This window comes from Callorhinchus milii, unplaced genomic scaffold (genome assembly GCF_018977255.1).
Source record: "Callorhinchus milii isolate IMCB2004 unplaced genomic scaffold, IMCB_Cmil_1.0 Scaffold5, whole genome shotgun sequence".
Lineage (NCBI taxonomy): Eukaryota > Metazoa > Chordata > Chondrichthyes > Chimaeriformes > Callorhinchidae > Callorhinchus > Callorhinchus milii.
Window position 1 is genome coordinate 8,779,868 of NW_024704746.1, and position 20,549 is coordinate 8,800,416.

General features: G+C 38.7%; 1 protein-coding gene across 3 annotated transcripts in view; it reads left to right on the plus strand.

The window, feature by feature from the left end:
* Window positions 1–20,549, plus strand: part of kifap3a (kinesin-associated protein 3a) — a 93,907-nt gene that overhangs the window by 69,192 nt on the left and 4,166 nt on the right. For all 3 annotated transcript variants that reach the window (XM_042335401.1, XM_042335402.1, XM_007895553.2), the window contains exons 19-20: window positions 7,479–7,668; window positions 10,219–10,315. In XM_042335401.1, the coding sequence (XP_042191335.1) occupies window positions 7,479–7,668; window positions 10,219–10,315 (287 nt within the window). The remainder of the gene's footprint in view (window positions 1–7,478; window positions 7,669–10,218; window positions 10,316–20,549) is intronic.

A 20,549-nucleotide genomic window follows, 5' to 3' on the forward strand; every position in this document is an offset into this window, starting at 1 on the left:
AGTGTCAATTTCTAACTAAATTCTTGCTAATTATGCTGCATTATATATTTAATATTGCCCTTGATAGGCTGGTTCAGATCTCTTGCCTCCTCCCCCATTCCTACAGTAAATGTAGTTTGTTGCATGTTAATTTTTCCATTTTTTTTCTCAATTAACATCCGATAGAAAATTTGCTGTTTCATTCCAAATCCTGGATAATTTGCCAATCTCTAGGATGGTTTTTACTGAATGCAAACGCCTGTATGTTAATTGAGACTGGCTTCTTTCCAGCAGATAATTTAGTTACAGAAACATTCTGCAATGTTATTGGTATTTCTGTGTTTTGATTTGCTTGAGCAGTATACTTGAGAGCAAACCAAGATTACTAACGAAACAGTATCAAAAATCAAACTTTGGAAAAATACTGCTCTGATAACAGGGTGCTTTCTTTTTGATGAATTTACTTTCCCTTATCAAATAATACTAAATACACTATCATACTGTTTTGGAGTGACTAAAAATTAATGTCCCTGGACTTGATTTCAGCAATGCATGAAGTACAGTAGTTAGATAGTCACAAAAGTCAAACCACAATGAAATGTTCATTCGAAATATTGATTTTAAAATGCTACATGTTTAAATGTGCATACATGTTTGATATGTTATATATTTTCAATGCAGAAATAGTTTAGAAATCATTGGTGCTGTATTTACTGACTGGGTCGCTGAGCAATACAACTATGTCCTATGAGTTGAGGAACTACAGTAGTTATTTAATAGATTGTGAAGTGTAGAAATATTGGATTCAGCCAGAAAACAACAACAAAAAATTATACTTGTGTAGCACCCTTCACGTCGGAAAGACATCCCAGGGCCCTGGACAATCAGGGGTTTTGATTGTCAATCAGGGAATCAGACATTCCTAGATTGGGAATTACTAACTTAGGAACAAACTGAACAAAAGACATAGTCTTTTCTCCTTTTCTGTTTTAACATGTCCGTGACCAGTCATTAACTTTGGTTTCATTTTATTTTCCTCGAATGTCAAATCTGGTTCGCTTGAATCAACACTATGTATGTGACGCATCTGATTCCAGGATATCTATTCCCTCCCTTCGAAGAAATGTAAACGTTAGTTGGCAGCATTCATCAAGTTGGGCAGCCAGCTGAAAATTCCAGCTTCAATTTCAACCACTTGATTGCTCTTTGTCACTGAAGCAATGTGCCGCTTTTCCGTTTCAAACCGTTCGATCTCACATGGTGAAAATGAGCTGACAAGGCCGCATTGTTGCTGTGCGGAGTTGCGAGCAACCCGTTCAACTTAGAGAGATCAAACTAAATACCAACATGTTCTTTTTATCAAGAGGAGCGAAAGCTTTAGATTATTAAGGAACAGCAGGAATTCCCCCCTTAAGTCCTCTGGTCTGTTTTTGTTAGAGGCAGAATTCTTGCCTCTCGCCAATTATGTGCCTGCTCAGACTTACCTTTAGATCCACCCTCAGCTAACCCTGCCCCCAACAGTGAATAATTCTATTGCATAGTGAACCAAAACTAAAATGTTTAGACATTCAACCCAGTTGTACATTTGTCACACAAAGCAGTCATTTGTGGTTAAAGGCAACTTTAATAATAGGGTATTGGTTTCAGGCAGAAGTACAGCATTGATCTATCTTGCCTAGCCATCCAGCATTCCAAAATATTCTTTCCATGTGGCTATGTCAACATCTAATGGCCCTGCATCCATTTAATTTCCAGGAATATCAAATAATGCCCTAAATCCTTCACATTTCCAGAAACATTACTTTTAATTTTAACGCAAGATGCATTGAGCTCATAGTCTATGCTGACACCTCAATGCAGTCTTGGAGAAGCGAGCACTGCATTGTCAGAGGTGTCATCCTTCTGATGAGATGTTAAACCGAGGTCTCGTCTGCCTGTTCAGATGCTTTTTAAACATCCCATGGTACTATTCGAGCAACCCCTCAGATAAAAATAATTGTTCTGGCTGCTTGTGTGAAATTGCTGTGTGCAAATTAGCTGCAGCCTTCACCCACAAGTTCACATTTTACGGAAAAACTCTGAAGCGCTTTGAGACATTTCAACAATATATGGTGCAACGCAAATGCAAGGTTTATTATAATAATTTTTGATGCTAAAATATAGATGGCTTGGTGTAACGAGCCTTCTGAGCCATAGAGTGGTGTGGTTGACCAGTATCCAGTTCTCAGCCAGCTCTCAGACTCAGCGGCTAGAGTTTGTTAATTTCTCCTTTTGATTCATACAATGACCCTCGTGGTCACAGAATGTTTGCACAAAACATTTGTCATTTTGTTGTGGAAGCACTGCCAACCATTAATGAGGTTAGATGTTTGAATTATGATTATCATTTTTATCATTTGCTGAAATAGATTGAATTGGGTTAGCTGTATGTACTCAAGTGTTTTGTTGATGTGGGAATACAATTCCCCTTACCTCAAGTGTACTGAACTCCAGATGTAAGAAAGCAAAAGAAAGACCTGTTTCTCATCAGTTGATATAGAGGAGAAGCAGAGGGGGGGCATTTTGTCTGTATTACAACATGTTAATCAGATAGGTATGATTCAAACCAGTGACGTGAAGACAGAGGTGTTGGAGAGAGGAAACAGACAAAAACAATACAGAAAGTTTACGATTATCATAACAGATGTGGCAGAGTATTAGTGCCTGACTCGTGTTGCCGTTTGGCCTACCCTAATTGTGCTGGTGAGTGATGATTCCTTTGGAACTGCAAACCCATTCCCTGTCCTGACTTCTCTACGAAGCTGTGGATTTGTTCGAGTATTAATTTGCTCATGTGTGTTTTCACCCACAAAATACACAGTCAATTAAATTTACAATATATCCTGTGAAGGGCTTTTGGACGTCTCGACGACGTGATAAGCCGCTATATCAAATGAAAGGATTATTATTTATTATTATAAGGATTATTATTAATTCCCCTTATTTTGATTCAGTAACTAACTGGATAATTTTTCCTCCTTTATATGCGAGTGAAAATATGCAGAACTATTTCCCTCCGAAAAAGATCCTCACTGCTTTATCTGAAAAGCACAAATCATTGCTGAATTTTATCTTTTCGTGCCTGCTACTTCACTGTCAAGAGTTGACATTTTTGAAGCAGGCATGTTTGTAGCTTCCTTCCTCCAGTGATGGGTTGCAGCCGCTTGCGAGCTGGCTATCTGTAATTAACATCTGCTCATCCAAGTCAAGCTAGCTCTCAATTCTAGATAGACTCTTTAGACTCTCAGCGCCTTGGGACGTCCTCCCAACGTCAAAGGCACTATATACATATCATTTGTTGTGGTTGATGAGGACTCTCTTGTATCTCAGGGCTTTAAAGTGTTTGTTTTAGGTCTATAACCAATAGCTTTATGAGGTTTTAAATTGGATCCAAAACAATTTCCTACCTCCCTTGACTCCGACCCCCAGCTCAGTGCCCAGCCAGCAGTATCGAGTGATATGGGAAGCCTTTCTGACGTGAAAAGCACTGTGTAAATATAAATTTATATTGAATGAAATCCAACAAGAAAGAAAATTGTAACCACACATAGAGGCTGGTGTTCAGAAAGTTGTTTCTGCTGCTGAAAATATTATATTCTCTTCCTCCCTTTACTTGATATTCACTTCTGAATAGGTTTAATTAACAAATAGAATTGTTTTCTTCCATAAAACAAGAGAATCTGTATTTTTATGTACCTTAGAATACGACATTTAAAGAAAAGCTAAGGCATACAACCTAATAAAACTCCTCAATATCAGCTCCTTCAAGACTCTTTGTCTGGAAACCACACAGTCCTTCCTACTGTGTCTTTTAAGAATATTTCCCCATGTGCTGCACTATGGAATAGTAGTTATACAAATTAGTAATGGCAAATTGGCCCCAAAAAACAGTATATCTTGTGAAGAGCTTTGAGTTGTTCTCCAGATGTAAAAGGCACTATACCAAATATAAGCATTATTTTTTTCTTCCATATGTACATTATATATACGCACAAAAGTGGATTATTGCTACCAAAAGTACAATTGCTGGAGTTAAAATAGAGGCAGTTCACCATAGGATTTACTAATAACGAGTGAAGAATCTTTTTGCTAAGTTTAGTAAGTCACATTTCACCTCTGAAGTTTCAGGTGGTGGGTACCCGGAAGTAGGCCATGATGTAGTACCAATTCCTTGTTAGGGTTGCTAGTGTGAATCCCTATGCAAATCTCCACCTGTTTTGACGCTGTTGCATTTCAAGAGCAAAGACTATTCATATAATTTATATAAGCTACTTTTATATGTACTAAGATGACCTAGAACCAAGCCGAGCCACATGCTGGTGAGAAATAATGTTGACTACCTGAGGAAGACTTGTACAAGAAGGTCTTGTGGGCTCTTTGAGACAAATTTCATGTCTTGCTTTCAGGGTTTGGAATACAGAACAAAACTTATTACTGCAGATAAAGGTGAATTTTGCTTGATTAATTATGTTTTTCTGTGCTAAACAACAACACAAATTGCATTTATATAGCACCTTTCACGTCAGGAGCAAGCAGACATTCTTGGAAAAATCACCTTCCCTTTCTGAGACTATTTTTGGAGTCTCATAAGTGGCAAGACTTTGCTTTCCCACACAATAAACAGTCGTCCCAAAGCACTCACTTTGCATCCTATTATTCTGGCTATCATGCCTCTAACCGACCAACCTATTCCCCAGTAACGCCATTATGTGTATGCTTGGTCTTTTGTCTGATTTAATGATTTTTGCGTTGTATTTTGACTGCTGAACAACCACATGCTGAGTGAGCATCAATTTATTTATAAGACAGGAAACTTGACTAACTGCCAATAACAGCCATGTCCATTATCTTAAGTGCCTCACTAATTAAAAATGCCCTTGTCTTATACAAGTTCCGGCAAAAATTTTAACAGAGACTTTGTTTGATCATCCAGGTTAATATGAGTACTCAGGAAGAAATCCTTCAAACTGACCAGGAGAAGGAGAGTTGATTTGCAGAATAGGTATTCCCATACCTCACCCTCCTCAGTTCCAACCTCAAAGGATAATATTTTGGGAGAAACTTTTTGAAAAACTTGTTTCTTGTGAGATATGCCAGAAATCCATATCCAAAGATCATGCCATCTCTAAACAATGGCAGTAGCTGTACAAACTCATAGCCTCAATGGTGATGCAGCATTTCACGTTTAGTGTGGCGTGCTTTTAGCTTTGAAGCAATCAGCTCATCATTTAGCTGGACACAACATAAGTGCACCTCATGTAGGGAAAGGCTGCTTCTTTGCAAGAGCACTCTGGCATTTATTGCTGTGTCCATAATGCTTAATTGCCAAAACTTGTACAAAGATATGTCAGTTTATTCCAAAAGAGAATGTCCAGTCTAACTAGTATATTGTTCCAGTGCCTTTTGCTTTTTAAACTTATGTTGTTTTTTCCAGTGCTGTGCTCAAAACCATTATATACAAATTTATGGTTTTTACCTGCTAGATCTGTCGAGGTCTTTATGCTCCTGATTCTCTGGAGTATTTTTTTTTTAAGTACTGCATTTTTCAGAATTTCAGACTTACAGAAATTTACACAAGTTTCTGTGAGTAAACACAGCAAGTAGAGTATTGAGCTATCCTGGGACACTGAGGTTTTAACAGTCGAATTGGTGAATCTTATGCTGTTGGCTACTTGTTAGAATATCTAGAGATGTATAACTGTCTGGGGTTGCCCTTATATTGTGCAGGAAGCAATGGGCACTTGATTCCAGCTAAAAAGAGTTGCAGTGGATTGCAATTCCAGTCATTTGGTTCTCCCAGTTGGTTGGTTAACTCACCCACATGTAAGGGTATACCTTTATTCATTCTCCCACTACACCTTAAATTGAGTAATCTGCACATTACAAATCTCTAGTCATTTGTATTTCAGGGAGAATTTGAAATTTTGAAGCCACTTTTGTTTTTTAAATAGTTGCATTAATTTCATACCATTTTTCATTCCTATTCAAAGCACTTCTGAACCCGTCACAGCTCTGCATTTTTTTCTTATCTTACTGAATGCCATCAGAGACTTGACTAGCTGGTTAAAATGGGTTTGGCGTTCTTGATCGAGGAGTAGTTGCAGGTTTTTTCCCAAATCCCGCTAAACTGAACTTTTTTTTTATTGATCTTTAATTGTTGTGTGCATGGTAGGGTATTGTGAAAATGGTCCCATGTTGGTTGGACCATTTAGACTCCCAGAGCATCCTGCAGACTGAGGGGTATAGCTGCCTTGTCCCATGGTGTGCAAAGGTGGTGCGAATGAGCAATAAAGTTACAGTATTGATGTCACAAATGCCCATAAAGGCATATTTGAAATGAAAAACAACTGCCTGCTGTGGTAGGAAGACAGCGCCAGGTGTTCTGGAAGGATGAGATCAAATGGACCAAGGACCTTCCTTATTGAAGCCAGTGCTGTGATCTTGTGACTTCTGTTAAGTATAGTGCAAAATTGTGTCTTTGTTAGTGAGTTACCTATTTAGACTCCAGATATATTTGCTTAATTCACATCTCCATTTGGGTTTTGACAGTATGCACAATGCGCCCAGTATTGACTCCTATAAATCAAGAAAAAAAACCTTAAGATAGGTTAATACAACACGCAGTGAGCTCGGTTAAATCCTTTTTCTTTTTAGTAAAGATTTTTTTTCCCTGAAAGCAGTTCATATAGAAAAGAGGCAAAGTAATGATTAGTGAGTTCTCTAAAGTATTGGCTTTCAGACCCTGTTCGTTTGATTTATATTAAGTATGACGGTTCACAAGAGTTGGTTTTGCTAATTGATGAAAAGTTGCTGAAATTCGCATATTTTACTATTGTTATGGAGTTCTGACGAAAGTTCATTGACCTGAAACGTTAACTCACTTTGTTCTCTCCATTGATGCTGCCTGACCTGCTGAGTGTTCCCAGCAACTTCTGTTTTTATTTACGATTTCTAGCATCTGCAATATTTTGCCTTTTGTTTCACATATTTTACTATTGTCAGGCTGTGCAGTACTTTGTAGCATAGTGGCATGTCTAGTAGAGTTGAACTGAGGGCAGGGAATATTGGAAGAAAGATAATTTGCACTTGGGGTAGAAAAGAGGCAAAGTAATGATTAGTGAGTTCTCTAAAGTATTGGCCTTCAGACCCTGTTCGTTTGATTTATATTTTAAAAATGAAGCCAAATAGGACTGGGAGTCTTTTTTAGGAGAACAAATGGTGAACAATTCTGCCAAATGAAACTGTATGAAACCTGATTCGTTCTTAATAAAGTTGCAGTGCAGATCATGAGATACCCAAGCTCATTACATTCCTGGAAGGTTCAAGAGGTTAAGTGTTTGTGTTTACGTAGACAGTCTGCTGGGAGGAAGTTTTCCCTGCAGGATGTGGTATGTCAGTCCACTGTCTGAGGATTCCCACCTCATTCGTCAGACCGTCTAACATGCTTGCAACTTTGACAGGAATATGATGAAGAATGGGCCAAAAAAATTCAAAGCGAGAAGTTTCGTTGGCACAACTCTCAGTGGCTGGAAATGGTTGAGAACCGCCAGATGGATGAAAGCGAGCCCTATATATACGGTGATGATGGGATCGAGACATTCATCCATGAAGGAGACATTCTTGAACGGCCCGACCTGTTTTATAATGCAGGTGAGGAAACTTTGCCTATAATTTCTCTTCACTGCACCCTGTGCTAAGCATGATTAGCTTGGATGATCCTTGCCCAGGGTTCAATCCCACCATGGCCTCACCCCACCCTACCTCTGCGACCTCCTGGAAACTAGCTGCTCACTCCACTCAGCAATTCATGTCCCCCCAAAATCTGTGCTCACGTTCTTTTCGCACTTTTAGTCACATTCCTCCCCCCCCCACCGCCGCAACTCGAGCTCCTGGTTAGCTTTGACACGAAAGACGCTTTTATAAATGTCAATTGTTGTTGACCAGCAACCATATGGTTATAGCTTGTAATTCTGAATCATATAAATTTACTCAAAATTACTGAGGCATAAACAGTATATAGTTTGGGACATATGCAATATATAGGTTGGGATATGACATGCATGCAACTGCCAGGAAAGCGAACTGGATGGACCTTGGTCTTCTTTCGTCCAGCAATACTTATTTTCTAATCTTATGAATTGGATTTAAAGAGAAGATCATAAATTGTATATGTTAAAATGAGTAAAAAAAAAACTTACTGAGAGAAGTTTCTTGGCAGAATAATTGCTAAGCCCTGAGCTGAATTAGAACCAGCCGAGATATGATCACCTAACTGAGGATCTTTGACCAAACCTGTAATTTCACTGGTTAGCTTCCTCAAATTGCTTGGCAATATGAGTAACTCATCCCAGCTAATTTCCCCCAATTATCATCAGTACACACTGTTTAAACAAAGTAGGGCATATTAAAAAGATTTAATTGTTTTGTGGTTGAAAGTTTTGCTGCTGGTGAGATCCTTTTTCAAATCAATGGGATCCTTTGAATTTTCTTCCTCAGCTATGGGGATGGTGGGGTAGATCTTCATCATGCTGCTGGTTAGTAAAGTTGGCAGATCGATGAGGGAAATCACTGGAGATAATCCCTTTTCAGAGCTCATAGCTCTGTGTTTTGCCTCCACGTTTTCAGTGTTTTTTTCTTCCTACTATTGGAATACATTGCAGTTACGTTGCTCCCATAAGCAAGAAATCCTTTTTACTGGACCACAACTGCATCTGTCTCTTTTGGCCAAGTTCAAAGAAAAAGAGTCTCCAGTTATTCAAACAGTCAGTCCATTTGAGACATGGTCTCACAAGGATAAAGCATCATAAAACAGGAAGCTGAGTCATTAGGATTTGATGAATCAGGCAAAAGACATCCAAGTTAACATGGATGTTAGACTGTTGGGAAGGGAAGGCGCCTGGAGTAATCTAAACCCCATCCTTGATCATGGTTCAAATCCTACTCCTTTTGCTGATTGATTTTCATATTTAAAAACTTACCGTATCAATGTAGCAACACTTTGTGGCGTGAGAAACTTTAATCAATATAAAGACAACTGATACTGGATTCTTTGCTGTTTTCTCTTATCCTTTACTTGCCATGTTTCTTGTGGCCAAAGAAAATAGGCGCAGCCCATAATTGAGAGTGTTTGCATCCGCTGTGGGCTTCCTCGTCGTAGCATTAGCCTTACTGCATGATATGTGGGCCTCAGTTAAAAACTAAAGGGCACCTTATTTAAAAGAATTATGAGGTGAAATAGCTCAAAAATTTTAATAATATTGGATGCAGATTCAGAAGCTGCAACCACAATTTTGATTTGATGATCAGGCTGTTGGGCCATTGAATAAAGAAACAGGGTAACCTCCTTTATATCCCAGACCCCAAGTTTATAAAGGGGTGCCATAAAGTGGCCGACTGCCAGATCATCTGGGATCCACTGTCATCACTTCCTGCCATGTTGGTGAGACTTCCTGCGCGTTGCCATTATTTAGAAAATCACATAGGCAGCAACTTGACATCCCAAACATCAGCCGTGGTGCACATTTTTATTTTCAGGTAAGGAAATGCTGGCGGCCACAATCCACTTGATTTTTACGTGAGGTGCATTATAATGGGGTTATCCTGTATTTCTTTCTACAGACCCTCAATTCTGCAAGAGCTCAGTTTTACTGAAAGAACCAATAACCTGAAATTAGAAAAAAAAATCTTGGTTTATAATTTTCATTTGAGTTTTACAATACAGTTTACATTTATGCAGTGCTTTTCACATCGAGAGGATGTGTCTTAGTGCTTAACAGTGTCAGATAGGCACTGGGCTGGGGGTATTTAAAGGGCTATTGTCACTCTGAAAATAAAGTATCTGTCGATTTGCCAGCAAGTTATTTGCAGGATGGAAAGTTGGGGAGACAGACAATCCTTCTTAGGCCCCTTAAAGAAATTCACCTACTGATACCCACCCAAAACAGTGTTGGAGACACCCCCAAAATTCTTGTTTGACATCAGACGTCACTCCCAAGAGGCTATTTTGTTGCTCAAATTGTGCAATCTGTTCAATTATAAGTGTCCATGGCAACCAGTGTAATGGATGAATGTACTGTATGTTATTTCAGATGCAATGTATAACCAACAACATATAAGCCAGTTTTAAAAGGCTGTTTTTTCTTAAAAAAAAGTCAGATCTGATCAGTGTTGAGCTTTTGTTGTGTGTTTGTTTATACATAGATGGGCTGTTACCCCCTGATGGAGCAGTTAGTCCAGATTTCTTTAATGACTTCCATTTGCAAAACGGTGACCTTGTTGGACAGCATCCCTTTAGCAGGTATGATTACTCACTGTGATTTATACTACGGCTTAATAGAAGTCATATTGATGTAAATTAATTTTCCAATTATCCTATACTTTTGCTGTTGAATATGATTTTAGTCAACTTTTAACGCAGCACTGAAGCATTATGTCAAAAGTAACGGCTATAACTCCTTCAAAATGCTANTTTTCTTTCAATTTTTTCAACCCAGAGAGGTTTAAACAATGCATGTGCTGTTGCTGGAAAGCGTCCAATTATGATCAGTGACGGCTTCGAAAGGCAATGACTAAAAGTTGTGCTTGTTTAGATTGCTGGCAGTTTATTCTCCAGGTGTAATTGTTGAAAGGTTTGATACTTCAAGTACAATCTCTTTGTTTCCAATCTGCTGTTATTGCTTAGGACCTGAGATTACTCAGTGACTATAGTACTGACAGTAAGTGCTAAAAGGGTAGCAATTGAAGCTTTGGTTGGACTTGATGACATAAAGTTTGAAATGGTTATGGCTTTCCATATGTGGAAAATCATTTGGCTGAAAGAAACTGTGAAGTTCACTTTTATGGAATTAATTGTTGGAGTTTGTAATGGGGCAGAGGTTATCCTGTATCTGCTAGCACAGATCTAAAGATACTCTTACCTTTTAGCAGTATTTCTCATGGCCCATAGCTCCACTCACCTCCACTGTTAGTCTCTTGGTTTATTTTTCTGTGGTCCGAATTTCCTTGTGACATTATCTATAATACTATTGGCTTTCAAGATCCAATTGAAAATGTTAGCCTTAATCTGACTCCCTGCCTTTAGCCTTGACATAAAGGCCAACAATGAGTGGTGCTTGTCCGCAGAGAGGGAAGAGAAATTTAAAGACTCATCTTCCTGGACTGCACTTCCACACCTCCCAGCTGTTGGCACCAGCAATGTGAGAATGGGATATACAGTGGTTAATCCACTGACCCTCTAATGCATAAACAGGCCAAGCACCCCCCAGATGCCCCCCACATTTCGGAGTTGCTTGAATAGATTACCATGTGCACAGTCAAGTTGAGAACCAGTTAAACGACGAGTGCAATAAAAGTAACCATTGCCAGGAACGTTCTGTAGAAATGTCTTGAGCAAGAATGGACTAGGTGTGAAAATGCCAGAAATAAAGCTGTCAGTCCTGCGTTTTGAAGCATAATTGTTGTTAAATTGCCATCAGGAATGATTCTTTTGAACCCAGATCTGCAAATGTTTCCTGACGTGTTTAGTGCATTTGAAGCATTAACATCTGCAAATGCTAGATGTCCCCTAACACGAACGTGTGAAACCATAGGCATGGTTATTAGGCTGAGTTTCCTCATGCTAAATGTGAGTTTGGGTAAAGTATTTTCAGACAGAATTTTTAAAACTTGGCAAATTATTGCAACAGAAATAAGCTGCATGCAGCTCACAATTTTCTAATTTAGCTTCCTTTACAAGAGAAATCTAATAGCTTCTCACTTCAATTTGTTCTGTTTGTACAGCTAACCCTGTGGGAGAAGTGTCTGCTTCTGCTGCTGTTTTTAGGTTATTAAACACGACACCAAGAACAAAAATCGTCAAGCTTTCGCACACTTTAATCTGCACATAATATTGATTTAAGTCTTGTTGATGATTTTACATCAACCGGGTTACTACATCGAGATAATTGACTCGTTCTGGTTAGACATCTTACAATCACTTGCTGAAAAGTTGCATAAGCAGAGTTTTGTTCCCATTACAGTTACAGATGGTGGGCTTGGTATGTCTCTGTAGCTGTGCTCTCCTTCATTTGGTGAAGTCACATCCAAACAATGAAGGATCATTTCCCCACAAATAAACTTTGTGTTGACTGCTGCTAAAATTATTCCAACAATAACTTTCATTTATATAGCACCCTTCACTCAGGTTAGCTTCTTGGAGTGCTCGAATAGGAATTTAGACAAATGGACTCGGTTATTGTGATAAGATGTGAGTCACTGGCTTTGCCACTTGTACTAGGTAGTTATATGGTTAGCACCATTTGTGGAGAGGTGCAGGAGATTAGTTGGAGGAAACCTAGCTTTTACCCATATACTTAACTGAAGGGAACTGTTGCTATTATTATTAAGTAGCGAAAAATTTGGACAATACTGTCCTGGACCAGTGCCTTGCTTGATAAACCTAATGCTGGAATAAAATGCCTTGCCACCTTCTCACCATAAGACATGTCCATTACTGTCCCTGCTGTCAAGTAGCTTCACTAAGCTGATAACACCCACTAGCCTAAGCCACTCTTGTGTATAGGGAGAAATGTGGGCTCTGCCACTTCAAAGTCCATGGAGCACAGTCACCCCTTTTGTGCAACCATAATAATAATAATAATCCTTGCATTTGATATAGCGCTTTTCACGTCTTCTCGACGTCTCAAAGCGTTTCACAGAATATACTGTAAAGTGAATTGACTCTATATTTGTAGGCGAACGCGGCAGCCAATTGCGCACAGCAATGTCCCACAAACAGTCATGGATTGAAAATGACCAATTTATTATTGTTTTGTTTTTTTGGAGGGATTATTATTAGGCTCTGTGTGGAGTAAGGAAACTTGCCCAAGGTTTCGCCCTCTGCCTGGAATTGAACTCAGGTCTCTCACTTGCAAAGCGAGTGCTTTAACCACTGAGCTACAGGACTCCATCGCCACCATAACAATCATCTGAAGCTTTGATGGCTTCAAACCTTAGTGTGAAATGGGCATCTCATACCTCATTTGAAGATTGAGCCTTTAAATCCTTCAGTACCCATCAATGGTCACTTGAGCGAGCTCATGCTGAGAATCTGCATCCATGGAATCACACCCCTCTAAAAAGGAAAAAGGAGACAAACACATTCAGGACAAGGGATAAATTTGGAGAAGAAAAATACATGTAAAAAAAAAACACCACTTCTCCCTAACTCAAGATACGCAGCAGAAAGATGGAGGTAGATAAATATTTGTTAGGTCAGGGTATTAAGGGATTTGGGGCAAGGGCAGGTAAAGGACAGCTGAGGGTCAAACAAGATGTCTAGGTTCCTGACCAGCTCAGTGAAGCAGGGGATCAGTATCTGAAGCGTAGGAGTAAATATGGAAAGGTGAATTTTAACAGGAATAGTTATCTGTGCTGGGGTAGGTCAGGACAGTGCAAACATACCAAATGTTTATTTGGGCCAAGATAGGGTTAGAATTAGGTACGAGAGTTTTTTGTAAGATGAGTTAACTGGATATTTGCTTCAAATGGAACAACTTGTTGGCTGGTTTCTTTTCCCTTTCCCTCGCTGCCGAACTTCAGCTGAGGTTGATGCAGCGAAAAAAGAAACAAATACATATTAGTTTGTTGGGAGTCTCTGGTGGATCATTAATTATAACTTTTTTAAAAAAGTTGTGGTGATATTAATCAAAATATTCACATTACAAAATGATGCACTAGGTTCATCAGATGTTTAACCTTTTGAGTGAGTCATCACTTCCTGGTGGTGTACTCTACAGTATCAGTGTCAGTGCCTTCGGGCTGGGTTGCATTGCTAGATCATGTTCATGCGTTCAGTGTTCCAGGACTGAGCATCACCAAGTACTGTACAGACTGAAGAAATGATCCAAATGCCTTTTCAAACATAAGTGTTTGTGTATTTAATATATTAGAACTCAATTCCCAAACCATCGCATTTCACCTTATGCAGAGCTTGTTCTTTTTAGATCAAGAATTCTACTGCTTTGAAGTGTAAATCCACTAGCTCATTTTTTCTGCCCCCGCATTTGATGTATATTGACAGGAACTATTATTTAGAAGCTTATTCTGGGGCATCATGTGACAGCATGATGTGCCTTAGCTTTGATTTGTATTGAAGTCATCCGCATCCGTGTCTCAACATTGAAATTCACAAGCATTTATTTGGATCAATCTCATTTGGTACGTCACAGGGCTTTTTGGAACTTTAGGTGCACTAACTTAATATGGTTTCCAGTTTTGTTTACTGACTAGCAAATTGGTACCACTGGTGTTCACTAAACCAATAAAGACCAGAAAGGTTACAAGTTTGATTCCTATCATGTCCTCAGCTGATCTCAACCGAATCAGCGGTAGTCTATTATTGTTGTAGGGAAGTGTATTTGTATGGAGAGTGGGTAAAAACAAGATTAGATTTGGCTTTGATACCCTCTAAAGTCAATCAGCTTGGCTGACACTTAATGTCCAGATTCGTTTGAGGCAAATGGTCCCTTGGGCAACAGACTGGATTGTGCTAATGGAACGGTACATCAGCATGAGTCTTCTGTGTCCTGAAGACACAGACATCAGCATGAGTCTGTGTCTTCAGGAGTGTGGGAGAGAGAACATTGGCAGAATCAAAATTGCTGTAGGTAAGACAGCAAACATTATGCTGGAGTGCTACAGTAAAACTGTTTGTTTTGAGCTCATGGCACTGAATGCAAGTCTTGCTGAGTTCAGTGACAACTCGCATCAACAGTCCTCATTAATGTACTGCTACTTCTTATTATTAGACGAGTGAAGTTAGCTTTGAGAATGCTTTCATTTGTTTACCGCTGGAAGAATGAGCAGTAAAGGTGTAAGGCATTTTGCCCCATGTGTGCCGACAATATTAAATATGTTTCATTTTTGTTAGGTCGTATAACCAATACTTAATTTTCTCTCAAGAATGTAACCACTCAGGACCAAATATAAGGAGGTTGAGTGAAACCTATCTAGATAAAGAAATCTGCAGTACAGCCTTTCATATTAAACTTTATTTTAATTAAAAAAACCTTGGAGTTAATAAAATAATAATAATCCTTGCATTTGATAAAGCGCCTTATCACATCTTCTAGACGTCTCAAAGTGCTTCACAGAATATACTGTAAAGTGAATTGACTGTATATTTTGTAGGTGAAACATGGCAGCCAATTGCGTACAGCAGTGTCCCACAAACAGTCGTGGATTGAGTGACCAAATTATTATTATACAGTATATATATTTGTATTTTTTGTTTTGAAGGGATTATTTCCCCCAGAAAACTGATCCGCCAATTGACTAACAATTGGGTTTCTACTTACCTCTAGGTGAACAGAGTACGGAAACTTTCCCCACTTTTCACCCTGCTCGGGAAGCGCTTTATCATGTCTTCGAGACTTCTCAAAGCACTTCACAGGATATATCGTAAAGTGAATTGGCTGTATATTGTGGGTGAATTAACAATAACAATAATCCTTTCAAACAAAACCTATAAATTATAGCACTATCCTATAAATTAAATGTTAATGTTGGTACTGCAACTAATAGACTTTAATGGGCCATAGTTTTTAATGTCACTTTTTTACACTCACTTTGTTGAAGTAAACTTGTGAGAAGGAATAGAATGCCGGCATTTGAAAAGGTGACCTGGATGGTTCATGTACTTTATATCAGAGGAACTGTGCTTAATGTTTGTTACTCAGAAACAAAAGTACAGTTTTAGTGTTTAATATGAGTAATGCACTGGCAAAAGTTGATTATTCCTAACATTTTTAAACAAGAGCATTTCATTCATGCCACAGAAATTGACCTCAATCTTGCTTTCTGAGTATGTAAAATTAATCCGCTATATTGCAAGCAATTTTTGTCCAAGTGGCAGAAGATTTATTTTGAACATGAACAATTTAAAAAAAAGTATATCATGCACTGTCGTTTTTTAATTGTTCGATTTATAGCCGAGGAAGGCACCCAAAAAGAATACAAGCTCTTAAAACATTTGGCATTTCTCCTTTGTTCAACAGTTGCATATAAATTGAATGTGACTATTAAGTGCTCTGGAGGGAGGTAAGGATATGAGCTAGTTTGATATTTTAGGAAAAGGCATATGTTGCCAAGATTTTCCTGGCTTAGCAGAGGTATTAAGCTGCTGATGATTAATTTTTGCAGGGCCGTGTACTGCATATTCGTAGGTAACACGTAGGTGACAAGTAAAATTGAACTCGTTGTATTCAGTGCTGTTGAGACATTGTCAGAGTATTAATATTGACGCTATGCAATTTCCCATTCTCTTAATTCTCTTTCTTTCTCCTTTCCCCCCCACCCACCCCCACGCCAAAAAAAAATCTTTTAGATATTGCTTCAAAGCAGAAATTATTTGATTTTAAAAAGATTGTTACTTGGAATCTAAATCGGGTGTCATGCATAAATGTGAATCACCCCTAGGCTGCTGGCAGGTCTACAGAACTCTGGTCTCTATGGGCTGACCTGTTGTGTACATTTCAGCACGTGCAGCATGACATTGAAGAAAACATTATTTCAGTGAACTTAACCATCAGGATGGTTTATTACTGTCCCTCTTAACCCCTACAAAATACACAGTCAATTCACTTTATAGTAACTGACTGGGCACTGTGAAGCACTTTGAGACATGTCAACGATGTGATACCAAATGTAAGGATTATTATTAGTAGTAGTATAATCCATTAAAATCCCAAGGACAAAACAATCAATAATAATATTTTACATATATTACCTATCACTTATTTTCTCAATTCGCACTCTCAGTTTCTCTCACCTTTTTTTAAAATGAGAACTTAATTTCAATGGTATCTATCTCCTGTGCTGCTAAGACCAAGGAATTCTCATCTGTGAAAAGCATCTAACCAGGGATTGAGAATGGAGATGTTCTTAACAGAAGCGTACTGGAGATGTGATACTTTTTACAGCAGAATTTTTTCCAGGCTAAACTTGAAACTTTAATAATGAAACCTGAAGGAGCTAAGAAGAGATATTGAGGTAGGACGTTCCAGAGGGTCAGTGCATTTTGTTAAAGTAGCAGCAGAGAAATTTGAAATTTTTAACATAGCTGATAATTTTCAGTTAGTAATGCTATGTTGGTCTGGGTCATATATTTACTGTGACATTTTTTTTGAAGGACTATCAAAATAGCACAGACGCCTTCGCGAGTCACCAGCGGAAAGGAATAAATGCAACTCAGTCGCACATTACTCTTTTGATTTCTTACCCATCAAGGGCCTTTAACGGGGGGAAGGGGGAATTTAATCATCTTAATACTGCAAAACAGTGTGTTTACTGCAATAGGCACAGAACACTCAACAGGGCAGACCGATTAACTGGAAGGTGTTCTTCCCTCTTTGGGTAATTCGCAGTTTTAGCTTGTATTTCTCCCAGATGAGATTTGAAGCAGATTCAAGAGTACGGGGGCGAAGGGGGTGGGGAGGGGAGGAAATATGTTGCTACAAGAATCGTAGCCGCTTTTGAAAAGGAAATCTACAGCTGGCAGTGGTGCCCTGAACAGCATGTGATCATTTGAAAGGAATTTTTTTTAAAAATCAAATGGAATTACCAGCTAACCACTTGATATTTACTGCATTTTGAAAGGACTGTAACCTGAGAAGTGACAGGCAAGGCAGATCAAAGACGTGGTTTAGTGAATGAGTAAAACCCCAGAAACTTCCTGGAAGGAAAACTCGGCTTACTATGGTAAAAACCTAGTTTTGTTTAAAGTCTAGGTTTATATGCTGTCATTATTTTTGCTTGTGGTTTAGGACAGACCGAAAGTGGTCACACAGTGTTCCTTTGTATTTCTACATTTGAAGAGTTTAAGAAATAGATTGACCATTCATGCAAGCTCTAACTCAATTAGCAAGAACAGAGTGCGTACACATTGCTATCAGCAGTACAGAGATGCCTCAAAATATCGGTGCATCTTAGGAACCTAATTCATTATGATTTAGTATTTCTTTTAAATATTATGGTATCTGTCATTGCAGAATTCATTGCTTTTGTGATCATCAGAAGTACAATAGAAAGCAATACGGTGGAAGTGAACAATATTTTGTCCTGCCTGGAGCCACAGTAACTCAGACTTGATAGTATGATTACTTACATACAATATGCAGTGTTTATATGTTGAGTGGGAGGAATCTAGAGAGAGGGCTGCCTAAAAATAGATTTATGGTACATCGCTGACAAAAATTGTAATCTCGCAAAATTTGAGCAGGCGGTAGAAGAGAAAAGCCCTAAATGTTAACACTGGCTGAAAAAGTTCATTAAAGTTACTGCTGTAAACTTGATTGAGCTATTTACTTGTCTGGATTGTTTGCCTCTGCTCTGTGGCTGGTAGACTTGAGCTGTACACAATCCTGAAATTAGCAGACGTCCTCTCATTGAGAATCAAGTGTCTCTTTGATGTGCCTGAGCCAGGAGCTGACTCATGAGTTAGGAAAGTGTGAACGTTACAGATAAACTCCCGCTTATCTGAGTAAATAGCGTTCATAGCCAGCTTCAGCCACTCAGTTTCAAACATCTAAAATTAATTTCAATTGATTTTTTCCCTCTCTGTCCAGTGCAGAAAAAATAGTTAATAGTTTTAACCTAGAACTGTAAAAAACCATCAAGAGAGCTGTGGCCTGTTTTAAAAGGAGTCTCGGATAGAGTTTGTAAAATTTCAAGAAAATGGCTATATAGTATTTCAGGATCTGAACCTTGACAGATGATACAGAGACTTGGACAAAGTCTAAAAAAACAAATTAATTCTTGCAATTTTTAACAAAGGATCTGATCTGAAATCTGACATTTGCTGAGCGATTTGCAAGGATTGCAAGCCAATTTTAAGAAAAAGCTGTCAGCTTTGATGGGATAGGGATCAAGCACCCAAGCCACTTGCATAGCCCAAAGGGCTTTCATTTCTGTGGAATGGAATTCCATCTGACAGGATTGGCAAGGCACTCGGAAAAATTATAATTCTGTGCGCTCAAAAAAAAAAGCAGCAGTTATAAATGACGACTGGAAATGATTTAATTAATCAGTTGAATGACTGCCTAGTGGTAAAACACTTCATATCCTGAATCGTTGCTCGTTGAGAATATAGTTTGAAGTCACGATTGGACTTCAGGTTGGGTGTGCTTGAATAAGATTTAACTCTTTGCCCACAACAGACTACATTCAATTAAGATTGCTACACTAAAGTGGATGGGAAGGAGTAAAAAAAGATTTACACAGCTCATCTGTACAAATGGCCAGTGTTTTTTGCCTGTAACTACATAACATACAGTAACAATGCACTGGTGAGTTTCACAGTGATTGACCAGTTGGGACCACCCTTCCTGTTAAGGCTTTGAGTTTCCAAGTCTCATTGATGAGCCAGACAGGCTGGCAACTATTAATAATGCCTCAGGTTATAATAGACCCAGTTTAGAACACACACTACCTCCTCCAGCTCATCACCTTCCCCTTATTCCCAAGCAAGAACAGCGGTTAGCATACTGTTCCTTCATTCTTGGAAATAATATTCTTAGTTTTGAAACTTCACAAGTGATGAATCATCATGGCTTTCTGTCTTCATTTGTTATTCGTCATTACTTTTTGAATGATGGAAACTTCTTAATAGAAAAACAGACCTTTACTAAACAAAACTGAGCAGAAATCTATCTTTATTCTTTATCTGTCACTTGGGTTTTGCCTGGATTAATGCATTTGTTGAAATGTCCTTGTTCGGTTCCAGTAAAAAGATCTTTATTATTGTTAAATAGGATAAATTATCATTCCCAGTAACAATGATAATAACCACATTTTGTCAGGTCAATAGTGTATTAACTTCAAACTCATGTATTTCTGCTCCCTTGACCAGCATGAAGGAGGCATTGGAGGCTGAGCCTATGAAAATCATTTGCACGTGTTTCCCGATAGCCACAGGGTAGCTTTGGCAGATATCCAGGTAACCAAAAAGGATGGTAGAGACTTGGATACAGTTCAACTATAATAATATAATAATACTCCTTGCATTTGATATAGCGCCTTATCACGTTGTTGTGACGTCTCAAAGTGTTTTGCGGAATATACTGTAAAGTAAATTGACTGTATATTTTGTGGGCAAATGTGATAAGTCACCTGAGGAATGCACCCACTCAGATGACTGTGCTCGGCATTACACTTGAATATCCAGCAGAGAAGGGAGGAGAAAGAGAGAACCAAATACATTTTTAGCTTCAAATTTCAGCTGTGGTAAGTTACGTCCCTCGGGAGATTGAACGGGTTTGGTAAGGTCCACAGCTGGGGAAACTGTGCTTAATCTGTGGAGCCTTGATGGACCCTTCAAAATTTGTTTCATAAACTCAGTTTAAGATACAAGAACATTATTTCACTGAGGACCTTACTGCTAATGGAGAGTGTACAATTTCATCCCAATAGTCTGCTGTATTCAAATCGAGGCCCTAGGGTTGAAAGGATAGTCTTGTAGCCCACTGCTGTGGACCACAACTGTTGAAATATTAAGC